The sequence below is a fragment of the Rhincodon typus genome, chromosome 24 (assembly GCF_021869965.1).
Source record: "Rhincodon typus isolate 14 chromosome 24, sRhiTyp1.1, whole genome shotgun sequence".
In the NCBI taxonomy this organism is placed as follows: domain Eukaryota; kingdom Metazoa; phylum Chordata; class Chondrichthyes; order Orectolobiformes; family Rhincodontidae; genus Rhincodon; species Rhincodon typus.
The window spans coordinates 37697553-37715153 of record NC_063355.1 but is presented as its reverse complement, the minus strand read 5'-3'; the positions used below and the strand labels follow the sequence as shown (position 1 = coordinate 37715153).

General features: G+C 38.1%; 1 protein-coding gene across 1 annotated transcript in view; it reads right to left on the bottom strand.

Annotated features, from left to right (window-relative positions):
* chek2 (checkpoint kinase 2) overlaps positions 1 to 17601 on the bottom strand; it is a 33330-nt gene that overhangs the window by 7475 nt on the left and 8254 nt on the right. The window contains exons 5-12 of the mRNA XM_020510571.2: positions 17296 to 17404; positions 12200 to 12268; positions 12055 to 12119; positions 9162 to 9261; positions 4386 to 4472; positions 2492 to 2655; positions 1077 to 1192; positions 494 to 579 (exon numbers count right to left, since the gene is read on the bottom strand). Coding sequence (XP_020366160.1) covers positions 494 to 579; positions 1077 to 1192; positions 2492 to 2655; positions 4386 to 4472; positions 9162 to 9261; positions 12055 to 12119; positions 12200 to 12268; positions 17296 to 17404 — 796 coding nt within the window. The remainder of the gene's footprint in view (positions 1 to 493; positions 580 to 1076; positions 1193 to 2491; positions 2656 to 4385; positions 4473 to 9161; positions 9262 to 12054; positions 12120 to 12199; positions 12269 to 17295; positions 17405 to 17601) is intronic.

Sequence of the window (17601 nt, the reverse complement as noted above, 5' to 3'; positions counted from 1 at the left end):
CAACCTTAACACCCACAACCGGAGCTACAAATCTACTCCAAAACCTTAGAGTACTATTGAGTCATGAAAGATTTGCATAGCCAATTGAATTTCCTTCAATATGACCAGTGGTGTGTTCATGAATACCAGAAATTCACATCAATTCTAGTAAATTCTGTTGCACTAGAAGTAAAATTTCCAAGAATAAATCATTAACTAAGAGGGAGAGAGATTGACTCCTCCAGAATGTGGAACTTCAACAAAGCTGATCAAATTGATAATGTCCTAAGTACAGAAGTGTTTTATGTTAACCTTAGTTAGTCAGACAGAAAATTTGAGGATTCTGAGTAATTTGATTAAATTATTAACTTGTGGTGACCCCAGGTATAGTAGGGTTTGTGTATCAGTGCACCTTCCCAAGTGGGTTGTGACAAATTGTAGCAACCAGCTTTAAGCAATACTCCAAGACAACAGCTAGTGCCAACACTTCAATACTTTTAAAAGCCATCTCTACCTGCATCCACGAGTGATTAAGAGCATCCTTTGTTGTGAATCTTTTATTTGGGTCCACATTAAGCAGCTGCTTCACCAAGTCCTTCGCTAAACAGAAATAAAGGTGAAAAGTTATTATGTGCAGAAGAAAGTTATACAAATAAAAGTTGCCATTAAAAGACAGGATAACAATCAATTTCTCATGCTCAGAAGTTTTATTTTTTATAATTCTCAGCTTCCAACCATGAGTTCATCTATAAAGAAACATAACTTTAGGTAGGAATGAGCATTAAATTTCTGCTGTCTTTCATTCAAATCTTGCTGCTACAAAATTATTTATGCTTTCTTACATTTTGTCTTTAAATAAACTAGTGATCCCTCTATATAACAGTCACGTTGGCTGAATACTCCCCACCAGTGTCTGTACCGAATTGAACGTCCAACACAATTCCAATGTTCACAAATGGCAAAAACAAAAAGGTGGGTCCGGGGCGGGGGGGGGGGGGAGCACGGAGGTGACTTAAAGTTTTAATACTTTGAACACTGATCATGTTTCATTCAATCATTTACCTTAATTGCAAATTGTGTGTTAGCCTCACACTTACCTGCTTCAGAGACGTTTGCCCAGCACTGTGGGATGAACTTGTAATGTCCTTTTATGATTTGATCCCTCAGATTCATGTCCTTGATTTGATCACTAAATGGCGGGTATCCACCCAAGCTGAAAAACAGAATGCTTCAGTCAAACAGTCTCCATTCTAGTAACTATAGAGGGACCTAGTTATTCACTTTGCCAATCACTCACCAGATATTCTTCCAAAATAATACTTTGTACAAAACATTGATGTCAAGCTCCTCTTGTTGGACTAAGTTATGTAATAAGACAAAAAAAAAATTCATCCCATGAAGCATTACATTATCTTCAAGTACTCCGGTCTTCGTGTACCTGGAATAACGTTGCTTCAAGCGCAAGACCAAAATTTTATGAAATCTTTAGTATCCACCCATTTCCATAATTCACTGGGAAGGAGGGGGTCATGCCCTCCTTGCTGACTGACCAAATAGTACTTGCATTTTAAACAGAAGTCAAAACAAATTATACGGCTTACATTCACCCTCCATTTAATAAAACAAATCTGTTCAGAAGCCAGAGGAATCAATAAAGATCAACTGAGTCCTTTTAAAAACTTAGTAAATCAATGTGAAGTTTAAGAGAGTTAACATTATATTAATTTCAAACAGATTAACTCCACGGAAAATGACACTTTCCAGCTGATAGTTCTCATATAGGAAGCATCACCTCTTTGAACTTCTGTAGAGTACAAACAAACAATGCAAAAGAATGTCTAAACATGAATGTACAGTTAAGAATGCACAGAAAAAGACCTACGTGTTCATTCAGCATGTCCCTTCCAGTTCATGCATCACAATACACAAAACTCTCAATGCCAACTTCTGATTTGCACACAATTCAAAACTACAAACATGTTGCCAGTCTCTTAATGACTTTTTTTAAAGATAAGTTTAAAAAATATACATTTCTCAAGACTACAGTATTATTGTTAGATGCTATACCTTCCTATGTTCTTAAGAAGCAATAACTTCAATTAGCCTACTAAGAAAAGATTTGATCCATACAAAAACAAAATGCTGGAGAAAGTCAGCAGGTCTGGCAGCATCTGTAGTGAGAAAAACAGAGTGCACACCCGCTTTTCAAAGAAACTCCTGCGTGCCATCAAGTTACACAGATGTTTATAAACTAACAAAATGGTTCTGAGGAAGGGTCACCAGACCCGAAACATCAACTATCTTTTTCCTTCACAGATGCTGCCAGATCTGCTGAGCTTTTCCAGTAACTTTGTTTTTGCTGTTGTGTTGATTATAAACTAACAGTTCACTTCAAGCCTAAAGTGAAAACTGCAATTAACTGTGCTTCAGTTTACTAGATCCCTGTTCAAATAGAAGTTTCCATCCAAAAGCCAACACTTCAGTTGAAATTCATGCAAAACAAATGACTTACCATATGAAAAGTATAACTCCTAGGCTCCAGCAATCCACTGCTTTGGAGTAGCCGCCTGCTCCAGCACCCAGTAACACCTCTGGAGCTAGATAGGTGGGTGTTCCACATAACGTTTTCATCAGGGATGTTTCTCCCAAGATCTTTGACAGACCAAAATCAGTAATCTTGAAAAGAATAAAAATAGTGTTCCAAAATATTAAATGCAACTTTTTAAAGAGACAAAGTATCTCAAAATCTTTGTTGTGTATTGAAGGATTTCAGTTAAGCACTGCCATGTTCCCTGATGAATGAAGGAGAACAGAGCAATTATTAAATACAGCTTGCATGGAACTATAAAAGATTTAATAGTAGTTTGCACAATTTACACAGCATTTAACATGGTTCAACATGCTTTGCCACAACACCTGCAAGCAAAGAAGAGTAAAGGAGCAAGACAAACTTAAAGGGTAGGTTTTTTGGGATAACTCCAAATCCATAGTTCAATTTAGTTTGCTAAACTGCCCACATGAAAAGTGCAATTAATATAGATGATTAATTAGAATAACTTATTTATTTAACCTATTTTTGTACTCACCCTGTGCAGAGATGTTATTACACACCCCTGGAGCAAGTGGAACTAGAACCAAGGCCTTCCAGTCCGGGGTAGGGACACTACCACTGACATCATATGCTCTTGGGTACAATACTAAAAATACATCGATTTGAGTTTGGTCAGATTAATCTGTTCGTATAGCAATTTCTCGGCTATTAGTACACCAAGGAGTAGCAACAATAGCAACATGCACTTATAGGGATGATGATGGTAATGTCACCGGACTAGTGGGAACTCAGTTCAGATCCCACCAAGGCAGCTGGGGGTTCAAATAAAATTAATAAGTCTGGAAAATAAAACTAGTCCTGAAATGACAATGATGAAATAATCATTGATCATCGTAAAAACTCATCTGTTCACTAATGTTCTTCAGAGAAAGAAATTTGCTGCCCTTATCTAGTCTGGCGTAAACATGCATTCAGACCCATAACAATGTGGCTGACTCTTACTCATCCTCTGAAATGTCCTCAAAGTGGCTAGAAAAACAAGCCACTCAGCTCTAGGGCAAATAGAGGTGGACAACAAATGCTGACCTTGCCTACATCATTCGCATTCCATGGAAATGAAATAAAACTGACTTGATTTTTTTTTCCCCCCCAACACCCTGGAGTCTAATGACAAATTTTAAGAGATGCTGCTCCTGAACCAGATAGCAGACAAGGATTTGGGCTGTAAAGTATGTTTTAAAAAGGATAGACAGAGTTTTAAATTCCAGGACTTGACCTAGACAGCTGCTGTGATAGGAAAATGTAAACTGAGAAATTTGGTCTGGTCTGAGTTAGGATCATTGTATTCCCATGAGGATTTGCTGTGGTCACCAGTGTTGTGATATTTAAAATCTGGTACACAAGATCCACAATGAGGAGGAGATTTAAAAATTAAGAGCCAGGAAGGAAGTTAGCAACAAAAATTGCCATTTGGTGAAGCAACAGTTGATTTCAACCAAGTTATCTGACTGAGAACATAAAGAAAATGAAGGTGGAAATTTTTGATAGATAGAATTTTTGGAATGTTGGCTAATATCAAGGGTACAGACTTTTATAGGGGAAAGTCATTTTAAATACCAGTATATAGAAACAGTCATAATCAGAAGAAGTGCAGCTACAGAGTGTTACTACATGGAATTTCATGCAGAAATGAGACCACAACTAGGTAAAACAGTCCATATACCATGTAGATAATACACAACACTGGCAGATGTTCAATGCATTATTTTACTGCCACTCCAAACATCGTTGGTGCTCTCCCAACACTATCTCGGTTTTACCAGCAGATGACATTAAACTGCATCACAATCCGTACCTTAATGAGGCAGTTCTCTTCATTGTTCGCAAGCAATACATTCTCTGGTTTGAGATCTCGGTGGGTGATGTTATTGTCATGAAGGTACTGCAAGTAGATAGAAAATTTAATGTGCTCCGACTCTTTGGATTTTAAACTAAATTATATTTTGTTATACTATATTATTATCGCATGATTTAGGATCTTTGTACATACATAGATATCCAGAATTCCAGATTCATCACTGTGTATCAAACTAACAATTGAGGGTAGAGCAGTGACAAGAAAAATGGAGCTTCATCAACAAAGTTTAAATATCTTGTTTCAAGCTTCCTAGAACACGAGAAGCAATATATTCACTTACTCCCCCTTCTCCAACTCTACACATTTCCTATCTCCCTAATTTTTTGCTCTGTGGCCACAAAAGCAACAAACCCTTCCTGATGTGCAACCTTTGAGTGTCATCCAATGTTAAAATATTCTCAAGTGAGGAGTAACAACAGCAAAGCCACATTTTATTGCCCTTTTCCTGCTGGCCTCCAATGAGGCTGTGGGCCAATTCTCAAATAGTAATTATTCTTTCCTAAACTGCAGTGTTTGCCAGCTCACACCAGAGGTAATTAAAAGGTCCACCACATAATTGTAATAGAAACAGAAAATACTTAGGTCAGGCAGCATCTGGGGATAAAAAGATGATTTAACATTCCAGGTCAACGACCTTACACCAGAACCAAAGAAAAAGTTAGAAATGTAATAACCTCCAAGTAAGTGAAAGGAGGAATGGTAGATAAAGAGGAACAAAAATGTTCTGTGCAAAAGTAGCAATCCATAGATATTAAGCAAGGGAGTTGGTGGTACAAGGACACAATAAATGGTCAACGTACAAGAAACAAACAAAATCGGTCTAAAGGTGAGTGAAGGCAGAACGATGAACAGCTGCCATCCAGAGAGAGAGAGAAAACAGAATAAAACTGAAACCCGTAAAGCAAAAAGAAAACAGTATCAGTGCAGAGATTGTTGAAAGCAACACTGAATCCAGAAGGCTGTAAAGCAGTGAACCAAAAGCTGAGGTGTTATTTGAGTTTGTGCTGAATTTTAGTGGAAAGCTGAAGGAGGGCAGAGAGGTCAGTGCAGGAACAAGGTGAGAAATTAAAGAGACAAGAAACCGTAAGCTTGGGAGGAGCAGCCTTGCAGACTGGAATAGAGAAGTACCACAAAAGCAGTGACCCAATCAGCTAAAGTTTTCCCAATGTTCTACGAACAGTAATATAGTAAACTGAAAGTACAACACTGTTACACTTCAGAATGTTTGCAGCCTGGGATGGCAGACAAAAGTAAAATAAAGGAGGTGCTGTTTACATGGAAAGGTGTCTTGGGAAACGGAACAGATAACGTATTATATGGCATCATGCTAGAGGTGGCAAAAGCAGAGGATGATCAATTGAAAATAACGGCTAGCTGTGTGGAAGGTGAGGACTAGTAAACCCTATGATGGTCTGGCAGGAAGGAGAATGACGATAACTGTAGAAAAAAAGTGTTGAACTCGGTTAAGGGGAGAGGGAAATCCTTAGCTGAGGAAAAGGGAAGAAATATCAGAAGTGCTGGTATGAAAGACTGCACCATCGGAACAGATTGGAAGAAGGGAAAAAAATTGGAAGAATAGAATGAAGTTTTACAGGAAAGAGGGCCTGAGATAGCTGTGCAAATCTACAGCCTAGGCTCAGAAACAGAGAAGTCATGAAGGAGAACAAAAAAAAAGCAGAGATGGATAACATTAAAATGGGAGAGAAATGTGAAAATTGGAAGCAAATTTGATGAAATTTTCCAGCTCAGGACAATAACAAAATTGGACTGATACAGTCAGCAATGCACTATAAACAAATAAAAAAAAGGGAAGAAAGGGGTTTCAGAGGGACAGGGTGAAGGAAAATTTAAACAGTTCTTGCAGTTTTATTTTCCCACATGGTAAATTATCTGTCAAAATGAATTTTATAGGTGATAGCAAAGATTGACCATCTTTCAAGTAGTAATAAGTAAACTATTTTAAGTAGGTGCTCAGAGCATGCAGAAAGAGAGAAAACACTAAATAAATAAAAAGTCTGGAACTGCTTGGGCTTTTGGTGAGGATATTCTAGAGATTTGTTTAATTTCCTTCTCCTAGGTTGCGGATGCAGGGGGAATGAAGCAAGGGTTAAAATACGGGAGTTAAAATAGTCAAAGAATGGGATGGGGCACATAGTTCCAATGGCCCTTTTCTCACCCTTGATACAATCGTAAATTACATGAAACTGTCAAACACAGAATCAAAACAAGTGACAGTTTTTAAAAACAAAATCAGTAAACAAAATTCACAGTTCTAAAATACTAGATATTTAACCAGAGTTTTATCACCTTTTGAGACTTCTGAGTCTTTTTTCCTAGGCCCCTCGGAACTTTTGGTAGCGTTTTGACAATGCAAAGTCGTGCTCCCACATGAAGTTCACCAGTGTGGCCATTCGTTAGGAGGCTGATGAGATGTGAATAAGTTTAAGCCTCAACAACCACATGTACAAACACATTAAAAATCAGATGTAATTAAGTCAAATTTCAGGTTTAATATAGGTTCCAGTAAAAATGTTAAAGTGCAGTTGGTGGAAGAGAGAGAGGACTACTTTTGTAGTTCTGGGAGACAGAGTAACAGAAAAGTTTTCCTGTGTCTTAGCTTGTAAATGCACTGTCTAGTGTAACACCGAACCACGTAATACTTGGTTCAAATTCCATTAGTGCAGTTAGCTGAGGTTAGCAAAGGAACCAATATCATGTGTTACACTAGTCCTATTTTTGTGATATTCAATCCACAGCCTGATTTAATTTCTACCTGTTGGTATAATATGTTTATATTTCTTACTCCAGCTATCTCTCCTAGAACTGCAGGCTTAGGAAATTCTATTCTCAGCATTAGATAAATAAGTAAATGTGATATTCACCAACATGGGTTAATCTAAGGAAATCCTTTTGAATGCAGTAGAGGCAATACTACATAGAGAGGACTTTGGTGATTAAAAGGAACAAACATCTCCCTAACCAACTGGGTAAAAGTACTGAAAAACAAATAAAGAGATCGGAGGGCAAATTCAATAACAAATCAGATTTAGAGACAGGGAGTTAAAGGTGGTGAGACAGAGATAGAGAAGGGGAGACAGACAGAGAAAAAGAGAGAGGGAGAGAGAGTTCTTCATTTTAAAATTTGACACTTAAAATTTCAGCAACTCAGAACCTTGATACGACTCTTTTCACACTTTAAATTTTCACTTTCTGGGCAAAAGAAGTGGTTTGGCAGTCGTTGTCATTGTTAAATCAGTACTTGCATCAACTACTAGAATTCTGCGGTGAATTGATGGAACCATTACCAACTCAACAATTTCATGAATATCACCAGACGGTTAAGGTGAATGATGCAAAAAATTGGCTAGCAACTTATGACAATTCAGTTACCTCTTCTTTTCCGCAAGTTACTAGTCAATTTGCACATCATTCACATGCTTTTTTTTTCCTCCCCCCGCCAGTAAATTCTGGCATTAACCGGTAAAAGGCATTTTAAAATTCATATCTACTTCACCACTCTTTAAAAAAAAAAAATTTCTGCAGTTCATATTTCTGACACAAATAAGCATGCTTGTTTGTTTAAATTCTGAGGCAAGAGAATTCAGAAAACGGTCATTTAGAATGATACTTCGCAAGTTAGAAATACTGAGATTCAAGCTTAAAATTTAAGAGCAAGTTGAGCCAGTAATAACAGGTTACTAAATCTGATGTGTTGCATGACAATGAGACCCTCCAATGGGATTAAGAAGTGAAAAATTTTAGCAACACACGAAGAGAAAAATCTCTTCGTATCAGCAGAGTATGGAAAGAGGAAACAAACGAGAATGTTCATTTAAATAGTGTTTCACAAGACTATTATATTCATGCTGATGGGTTTCTCAAGATCGGTGGCTGAAACATACAGGTCTCCAGAAAGCTCACCTCTCCTCACCCCAGGGGGAAAGTCACAAATGCATAATAAGCCTGTGCTGCATCATACAGCAAACAAGCTAAATTAGTAGCAAGAGACCACCGTCCATCTGGAGGAAGTCCCACTCTTTCAGGCTGCTGATCAATCTGATGGTGGGGTGGTAGGAATGGGTTTGGAACAATCTGTTCAATCATGTTATGACATATGTGGAAGGCTTAAGTGAGCTTTTCACATACTTTACTGTACCTCAGCTTTTTTATTTACAACGATAAGCAGCTGACTGTTTCAGTATCCACCCATCCTTTGTATTGTGGGAATGAGCTCAAAGTGCTTGACAATGCGGAGGTACCCATCCTATCATACACACATCCCATCACATTCTTTGCACAGGGGCAGGCTAAATCTTTGCATGGTGGGAAATATGGTAGTGGTGGTGCGGAAATGGAGCGTGCAAAAGAAAACTACAATAATTTGTACATTTGGTCATTATGCAATGACTCTGAGAAAAGAGTGAAGTGAGGAAAGGATCATGCAGTTCCATGCTCCTTTGTTATTTTGAAAAGCACACTGGCTATTAATATCAAGTGAATGGGCAGCTGGAATTCATGACAATATCCCAGCATGAATCAACACTTTCTGGAGAAGAAGTAATTAGTTAGAAAAGCAGGATAGGAATAACGATTGGGATAACAAACAACTTTCTAAACCAGAAGGAAGGATGGATCGGCTGCTTTTAGCTCATCAGAATAGAAATGAGTTGTTTTTGTTGCTTACAAAATATAACAGAAATCATAGCTACATACTTGGACTGCAAGAAGCATCTGATAGAACAGCAGTTTGGTCGTTTGTTCTTTCAGTCCTTTTGAGCGGACTACTCGGTCAAAAAGCTCGCCACCTTCCATCCTTTTAAAAAAAAAAGTATAAATTTCTCAAAAAGAATTTATTTAGCTTTACATGACAAGATAATTTGATTTTGGTATGAATTGGAGGTTATCTGTAGCATATGACAAAGGATACAAATGAGAAATTATTCAATTCTGTGCAACCATATTTTAATCAGGACCTAGATTCAAATGAATTGTAGTTATGGGATGTAATTACCATTGAGTACAAACAATCACACCGGGATCCTTTGGCAAGTTCAGAGTTATAATGCTTAATACATAAATTTTGCAGCAAGCAATCCAGTTTTCTTTAAGTGAAAAATGAAATTGATCAAAAGTTTAAAGCAGCAGCCATAAAAATGCACTGATCATACATCTGAATAATCCTTTAAGTTAATAGTCATCTCCATTCATAGTTTGTGATTTAGTAAACATTGGTACTTTTCTAATAATAAGGCAGCCTGTTGCAAAACATAGCTAGCCCCTTAACACAACACAAATTATTTTAATGCCTCTCATTAATCGCTTAGTTTCTAGAAGGTTTTTGATAGCGTGCCGTGTCAAAGGTTATTGCAGAAAATAAAAGCTCATGCTGTAGGAGATAACATATAGCAAGCCAATACTCCATCTATGCCTAACAGATAGCAAAGAGTAGGCACAAATGGGTCTTTTTCAGTTTGGCAAAATGTACATGTGGTGTATCACAGGGATTAGTGTTGAAGCCTCAACTCTTTACAATTTATATCAATTAGATTAAAGGACCAAGGGTATGGTTGCTAAATTTGCTGATGACACAAAGAAAGGCAGGAAAGTAAGCTGTGAAGAGAGCCAACAGGTGCCATGCAGGGATATAGGTAATTTGAGTAAGCAAAGAACTGGCAAATGGAGTATAATGTGAAAAAGTGAAATTGACTAATTACTTTCCAAGAATTTTAAAATAAGTTTATTATATAAATAGTGACAGTCTGCAGAATTCTGAAAAACAGAGAGATCTGGGTGAGCTACTGCGTGGCATACAAAAAAAGTATGCAGGAACAAGGTGTCCTCAGTTAAAGTTGGAGCTGCATTCCTGAAAATTTGCGACTTTAAGTGAACCATGTTTTCCCATAGCAATGTTAAACCTAATGTTAGGTTCTGGAGGACAATGTTTACCTAGAACAGCTAATGTCATAGTTGAAATACGGCACCATAAACGCGCAGCACTATGCCTTCCTAGTTGAAATAACACGCAAAGCAAAACAAGGAAAGTTTCAGTAAAGAAAGCAGGCTTCATGCTTTTACAGAAGTCTTTAAATAAATTTACATTCCTGTTTAAGTACAAATTCCTCAACTATGTTACCTCTATCGGTAAAGTACTGCAAAGTAGAGAATTATTTTAAACAAATAACTGACAGCAGTTCCTCTATTCGTATTGATATAAACAGAGAAATTTTAAAAACTAAGATTGAAAATGAAGTTTACTTCAGCACCCCAGCAGAGAAACTTTTAAACAAACGAAATTTTTGACTGTAAGACACAGAAACAGTGATGTCAGCTCTAGCAGCGCAAGCCGGGGTCGGGGGGGTAAATCACTCATGATGCTACACACAGTGAAAATAGATATGACCAGAAATTAAGGAATGTTAAAAAAGGAATGGCACTTTAAATGAGAGAGGACATTAAAAAAAAAGCATTAAAGTCAAAACAAGTTTTAAAAGGGAGAACTAAAACAAAGTCTCCCTCCACAGTTAGAAATTAGGTAAGTTATTATGATGTTATAATTCATCACAAGGGAAATTCAATATAAAAGGAGGGAGATAATCATTCAGATATACAGGGTACTAATGAAACCACATCTGGAAAATTATGTACAATATCGGTCACCTTGTTTAAGGAAAGATGTAAACATACTGGTAGTAGTTCACAGAAGGTTTACCAGACTGATACCTTGAAAGGGAGAGGTGTTCTGATAAAAAAGGGTTGGACAGGGCTTGCACCCACTACAGTTCAGAATGGTAAGTTGCGAATTTTTTGAAACACAAGATCGTGTTTTGACAGGGTTAAATGTGAATAGGATGTTCCCCCTCATGTGAGGATTAAGAACTAGGAATCACTTTTTAAAAATTAGAGGCCTCAAATTCAACATGGATGAGACATTCTTTTTCTCTCAGAAGGCTGAGTCATTAAAACTCTCTTCCTGAAAAGGTGACAGAAGCTTTAAGAAGGTTCTGAGATAAGTGGGAATGAGAATTACAATCAGACCAACTGTGATCTTACTGAAAGATGGAACAAGTTCAAAGGACAGAATTACCACCTCCCTCTTTTTATGTAGTTTTTTTAAAAAAGTTTACCTGTGAAGAGGCAAACAAGATTAGAGGTAAACAGATTATCATCAACAGTCTCAAAAGAAAAACAAAAATCATTCAAGCAGTGAAAGTGTTAGTGAAATACTCAATAGGTCCACCATAGCTTTCTCCCCTGTACCTCCACTACTTTTTAAAGTTAATTTAATTTTGATCTCATTATCTCCTACAACACCAATGAAGAACAATGGAAGTTGCTTCACATTTAGATACGTATAATTAATCAGTGCCCAAGTACTTCCTTTTAAACATATTCTTAACGTGCTTAATCAAGATGCCCATTTAATGATCTATAGGTTTGTTTAAATTTATTCCACTTTAGAAAAAGGGAATGTTAACTTCATTAAAATTATTTTATTGCAACCAATACTATAATAGAAAAAAAAGCAAGGCAGAGTTGACTTCTTCAGTAATAAGGAAAATAAGGAAAATTTCCACAAAATTAAGACCAAAAAAGGTACAACACTTACAAATCCAGTACAATGTAGAACGAGTCTTCAAAATCAAACACCTCCTCAATTTTGATTATGCAAGGCTTCAAGAAAAAAAAAATTTCAATTATTTATAAATCAGAAATTAATATTTCAATAGAATAAAGTAAACACTTTGACTTACATGGTCCAATTTCTTCAGAATCTCAACTTCTGTTGCAACATTTGAAGTGGAACACTTTGCAGCAGCATCCTGCAGAGGAACAGAATTCAATTAGAAGCTTGGAGTAAAATAGTTCAATGCCAATAAGCTCGATTCACAAATGAGAACTGAAATCAAGTTGTATGAAAATGGTTAAAAATTTTCATCCATCATTGATCAAGACAGTTTGAAGCAGCAACGGTATGAATGAGAGGTAAGTCATTTGGCATCAAAATGAATGGTCAACTGTTCCATCACATGCAAATATTCTGGAATGGCAATTTATTTGGCTGCCTTTAGTATATTAGCACACTCCTCAGTAGGTGCAATTACCTTAGAGCCAGGACACACCTACAGAAAAATAGATGCACACCGTCCCACTCAAAAGATTCACTGCATTCAACAGCATGCAGACAGAGTTTCAGGAGCAAACTGGCAAACAAAAGAATGGCTGAACTGTTTTTAAAATTGACTTGTATAGCATGGAGACTGAAGAATTAACAGAATATTTGGTATATTAATTCACAAAAACATTCCAAACAGAATTTACAGCTGCCTAGGTACGCTGTGTTAAACCTACTTTACAGCAGCTCATGATTTAAAGCAGTTAACAGCTCTAGTGAAAAGCTCTGATCATTTCATTGTCAGACCCCTCATGGTCACATATGCTGTTGACATTTAATTCAATAAGCAGCTTTATTCATTGACATAGAGATACTCACACCTGTTAAAAATGGAAAGCATGCTTAGAAGAGAATAGTTACTTGAGTTACTTGAATAGTTACTTGGATTCATTCCCCGTAGATTGTAAAGAGAAACCTGTGGTTGATTAAATAAAAGGATTCTGCTTTCACAATACATATTCCTCCATTTGTTATTTTAAATGCATAACTTTTCTCTAGAGTAAATCAGAAAGGTTGTAGACATCAACTTGCGTTAACCGAAAACCACGGAGCCGGGAATCTAAAAGCTTTCTTTCCTGAAGCTTCTGACTTATGTCTCAAATAATATCCCAAAAGTCACCAACTGTTTCTTCGTAAATACTACCAAAACTAAACTGGGCAATGTGGTCATTCTACATGTGCAAGCCTACACATGAATGTCTACTGACATCTCTAAAATGCCCTCATTTAATGTATATCCCATCCCAGAAGCACGAAGGACAGCTATATCAACTAACTACTGCCTTGGATGATACCAATAAATTCAATACACTAAGGGGGAACAAATAAGATATTTAGGTCTGTGTGGCATAATAGCACATTATTGTTCATTTAGATGCTGAACATTACTTGACACCAGTGAGGTGCGTCCAATCAGGATTATTACACTGCCCTTGTAAAAGGAGAAGAATAAATGTCACAAAAGCCATAAGGCATCTTGTAAATTATAATTTGTTCCCAAGTCTCATTTCCCATTTCTACACACAAACATACACAGTCTCAAAGGATGCCAAAAAAAATTTGCAGAATAACAGGTGCTAAACTCGGTCATGAAAGACACAAATCAAAAAGCAAAGCCAGTAAAGATTCACCAGCATTTTTAAAATCCATTAATGGGATGTGGGCATTGCTGACTGGGCCATTTTTGCCCATCCTTTCTAGGCCTTGAGAAGGTGGTGGTTAGCTGCATTTTTTTGAACCATTGCACACCATATGGTGTGGGCGCTGGGATTCCCATGTATCTGCTACCCTTTACTGCTAGCTGGCAGTCATAATTTTGGAAGGTGTAGTCTAAGGAGCCTCAATGAATTTCTGCAGCACATTTTGTAGATGGTACAAACTGCTGCTACTGTGCATCTATTGTGAAGGGACCGAATGCACATCTTATGACTATCAAGCAGGCTGCTTAGTCCCAGATGGTGTCAAGCTTCTTGTGTGTTGCTGAAGCTGCACTCATCCAGACAAGTGGAGAATATTCCATCGCGCTCTTGACCTATGCCTTTTAGATGGTGGACAGCTTTTGGGGATTCAGGAAATGAATTACTCACTGCAGGATTCCTATTCTGACGTGCTCTTCAAGCAAGAGTTTTATATGGCTAGTGCAGATCAGTTTCCTGTCAATGGTAACAAAGGATGTTGATAGTGCTGGATTCAGCAATGGTAATGCCACATGATGATGAGATGACGGTTAGATTATCTCTTGTTGGAGACGGTTAATGCCCAGCACTGGTGGAACCCAAATGTTACTTGCCACTTATCAGCCCAAATCTGATTATTGTCCAGGTCTTGCTACATTTGGACATAGACTGCTTTATTAGCAGAGGAGTCACAAATGTTGCCGAACACTGTGCTGTCATCAACAACCATCCCCACTTCTGTCCTTACGATTGAGGGTAGGTGACTGATAGCAACAGCTGAAGCTGGTTCATCCTAGAATACTATCCTGAAGAACTCTTGGAGCTGAGTGGACTGACATCCAACAATCACGGCCATCTTCCTTCGTTCCAGTTTTACTCCCACTAGCAGAAAACTCTCTCCACAACCTCCTCACCCCTCCAAACCCAATTCCAATTCACTCCAGTTTTGTTAGGGCTCCTTGATACCATACTTGGTCCAATACAGCCTTGATGTTAAAGCAGTCAACTTTCACCTCAGCCCTGGAATTCAGATCTTTTATCCATGTTTGAACCAAGGCTCAAATGATGTCAGGAACTGAATAGACCAGTGAAGTCCAAAGCAAGTGTCAGTGGACAGGTTATTGCTGAGCAGGCGCTACTTGAAAGCACTGTTGATTACACCTTCCAACACCGTACTGATGATCTAGAAAAGATTGATGGGGCTGTAAACAGCTGGTTTGGATTTACCCTGATTTGTGTGCAGGATATAACTGGGCAATTTTCTACATTGTCAGATAAATGTTAGTATTGTAGCTGTTCTGGAACAGCTTGGATAGTGGTGCAGCAAGTTGTCGAGCACATCTTCAGTATCATTGCTGGAATATGGTCAGGGCCCATTGCCTTTGCAATCTAGTGCCTTCAGCCATTTCTTGGTATCACATGCAATTAATGAAATTGGCCAAAGAACTCTGGATGCTTGAAATCAGAAACAAAATCAGAAATTGATCAAAAAAAACTCAGCAGGTCTGACAGCATCATGGAGAGGAAGTAGAGTTAACGTTTGAGGTCGAGTAAACCTTCTTCAGAATCGTTCAGTTATTTTATCTACTCATCACATCTTGATGAATATTGAAGAAATGCTTCAGCTTTATATTTTGCACTGATGTATAATGCTCCCCCTTCATTAAGGATAGGGATATTAATGGCATCTTGTCCTCTAGTGAGTTGTTCAACTGTCCACCACCATTCACGACTGTATGTGGTAGGACAACAGACTTTAAATTTGATCCGTAGGTTGTAGAACTGCTTAGCTCAGTCTATCACTTGCAACTTATGCTATCTGCTGTGCTAGTCCAGATTTGTTACTTCACCAGATGACACTTCATTTTTAAAATGTACTTGGCACTGCTCCTGACATGCCATTCCTGCCCTTTTCATTGAAACGGGCTGAATCCCTGGCTTGACAGTAATGGCAGAGCAGGGGATTTTCCAGATCAAGTTGCAGATTGTATTGAAATACAATTGTGCCTCTGCTGATGGCATACAGCACCACTTGCGTGCCCAGTCAAGTTGCCAGACCTATTTGAAGTCTATTCATTTAGTACGGTGATAATGTGACATAACAAGACAGAGGGGATCCTCAGTGTGAAGACAGGGCTTAATCTTCACATGGACTGTGTAGTGGTCAGTCTGTCATAGACAGATGCATCTGTGGCAGGCAGATTGGTGAGGATGAAGTCAAGTATCTTTTTCCCTTGTTTACTCCATCAACACCTGCTTCAGACCCAATCTAGCAGCTGTGTCTTTTAGGACACGATAGGCTTAGTCAGTAGGGATGCTTTTGAACCATCCATGGTGATAAACATTGAAGTCCCTCACCCAGAGTACATTCTGCAGCCTTACCACCCTCGGTGTTTCTTCCGAGTGGTGTTCAACATGGATGACTACTCCAACAACCAAAGGGTGGTGGGGTAGTACGTGGTGACCAGGAGGGTTCCTTGACCATGTCTGACCTGGAGGCCATGAAACTTCATGGAGGCCAGAGTTAATGTTGAAGACTCAAAGGGCAACTCCCTTCTGACTGTATAAACTGCACCATCACCTCTGCTGGGTTTACCCTGTTAGTGAGACAGGACATTGAGGAGATGACGATACTGTTTCCTGGAACATTGTGTGTATGTATAATTGCACAAGAATGACAGTCAAACAAACAACAACCTGACTAATCGGGAGACATCTTTCTCAATTTTGGCATTAACCCCCAGATATTGAGGAGGAGGACTCTTCACGATCAACTAGGCTGAGTTTGGCATCGTGACTTAGTCAATATTAGGTATTTCGCCCAGTTTCATTCCTTTTCTTCAAGACATTTTACGCATACAACTGAAAGGTTTACTTGGCCATTTCAGAGGGCAGTTGATAGTCAAACACATGGCTGGAGGTTTGGAGTTACATTTAATAAAGGGAAACTGCCATGCCACAAGTCATGAGCAAACCAGATGGGTTTTTACAACAATATGTCATGGTGTTCATTAGACTTTCAGTCCCAGCTTCTATTGAATTTAAATTCCATCTGCTGTGGTGGGTTTCAGACCCAGGTCCCCTAAACATTACCTGGATCTCTGGGATTAACTTTTAATACATGAAATTACCTTTTGAATAAATAATTCCCTATCTTGTTGAGAATTCCCTATCATGTTCTAGACAGAATATCTCCATAACACCAGTTCCCTTCCTACCCATTCAACCACAGATGCCAACCAATTCTTAATGAACTACAATGCCTGCTAGAGACAAGCTTCTGATTTTAATCCTAAACTTGTTCATTGAGAGTTAGAGTCTGTGCTCCTGGTACTATTTTCATGGCATACTTTGAATCGTGTCCAGATTTCTACTCAGTTTAATATCTTGTATAACAAGAAGGTTCCCTCAGTTTGCTGATGTTAATCTCCTTTGGCTTCAAAACAAAAACACAGATTAAATTACACAGATACTGTGTAATTCAGTTGGTCATACTTACACTTCGTTCAGATACAAGTTGTGCAAATTTGGGTTTATGTACAATCTTCACAGCTACCTTCTTACAGTTTGACTTCTCAAATGCCAGTTTCACTTCTCCACAAACACCCCTGCAGCGTTAAAAACATTGTAAAATTAGAAATTAATCCAAATTACATATTGAAGGATAAGGCAAACTGCACATAAAGCTAAGCTACAGAAGGGTCTTGGCTTCCTTGCTCCGAAGATTATACCTGTCGACAATCTAACGATTTGCAAACGTCATGGTGGGGCTTCTTGTCTGCATGGTTGGGATGAAAAGTTGTAA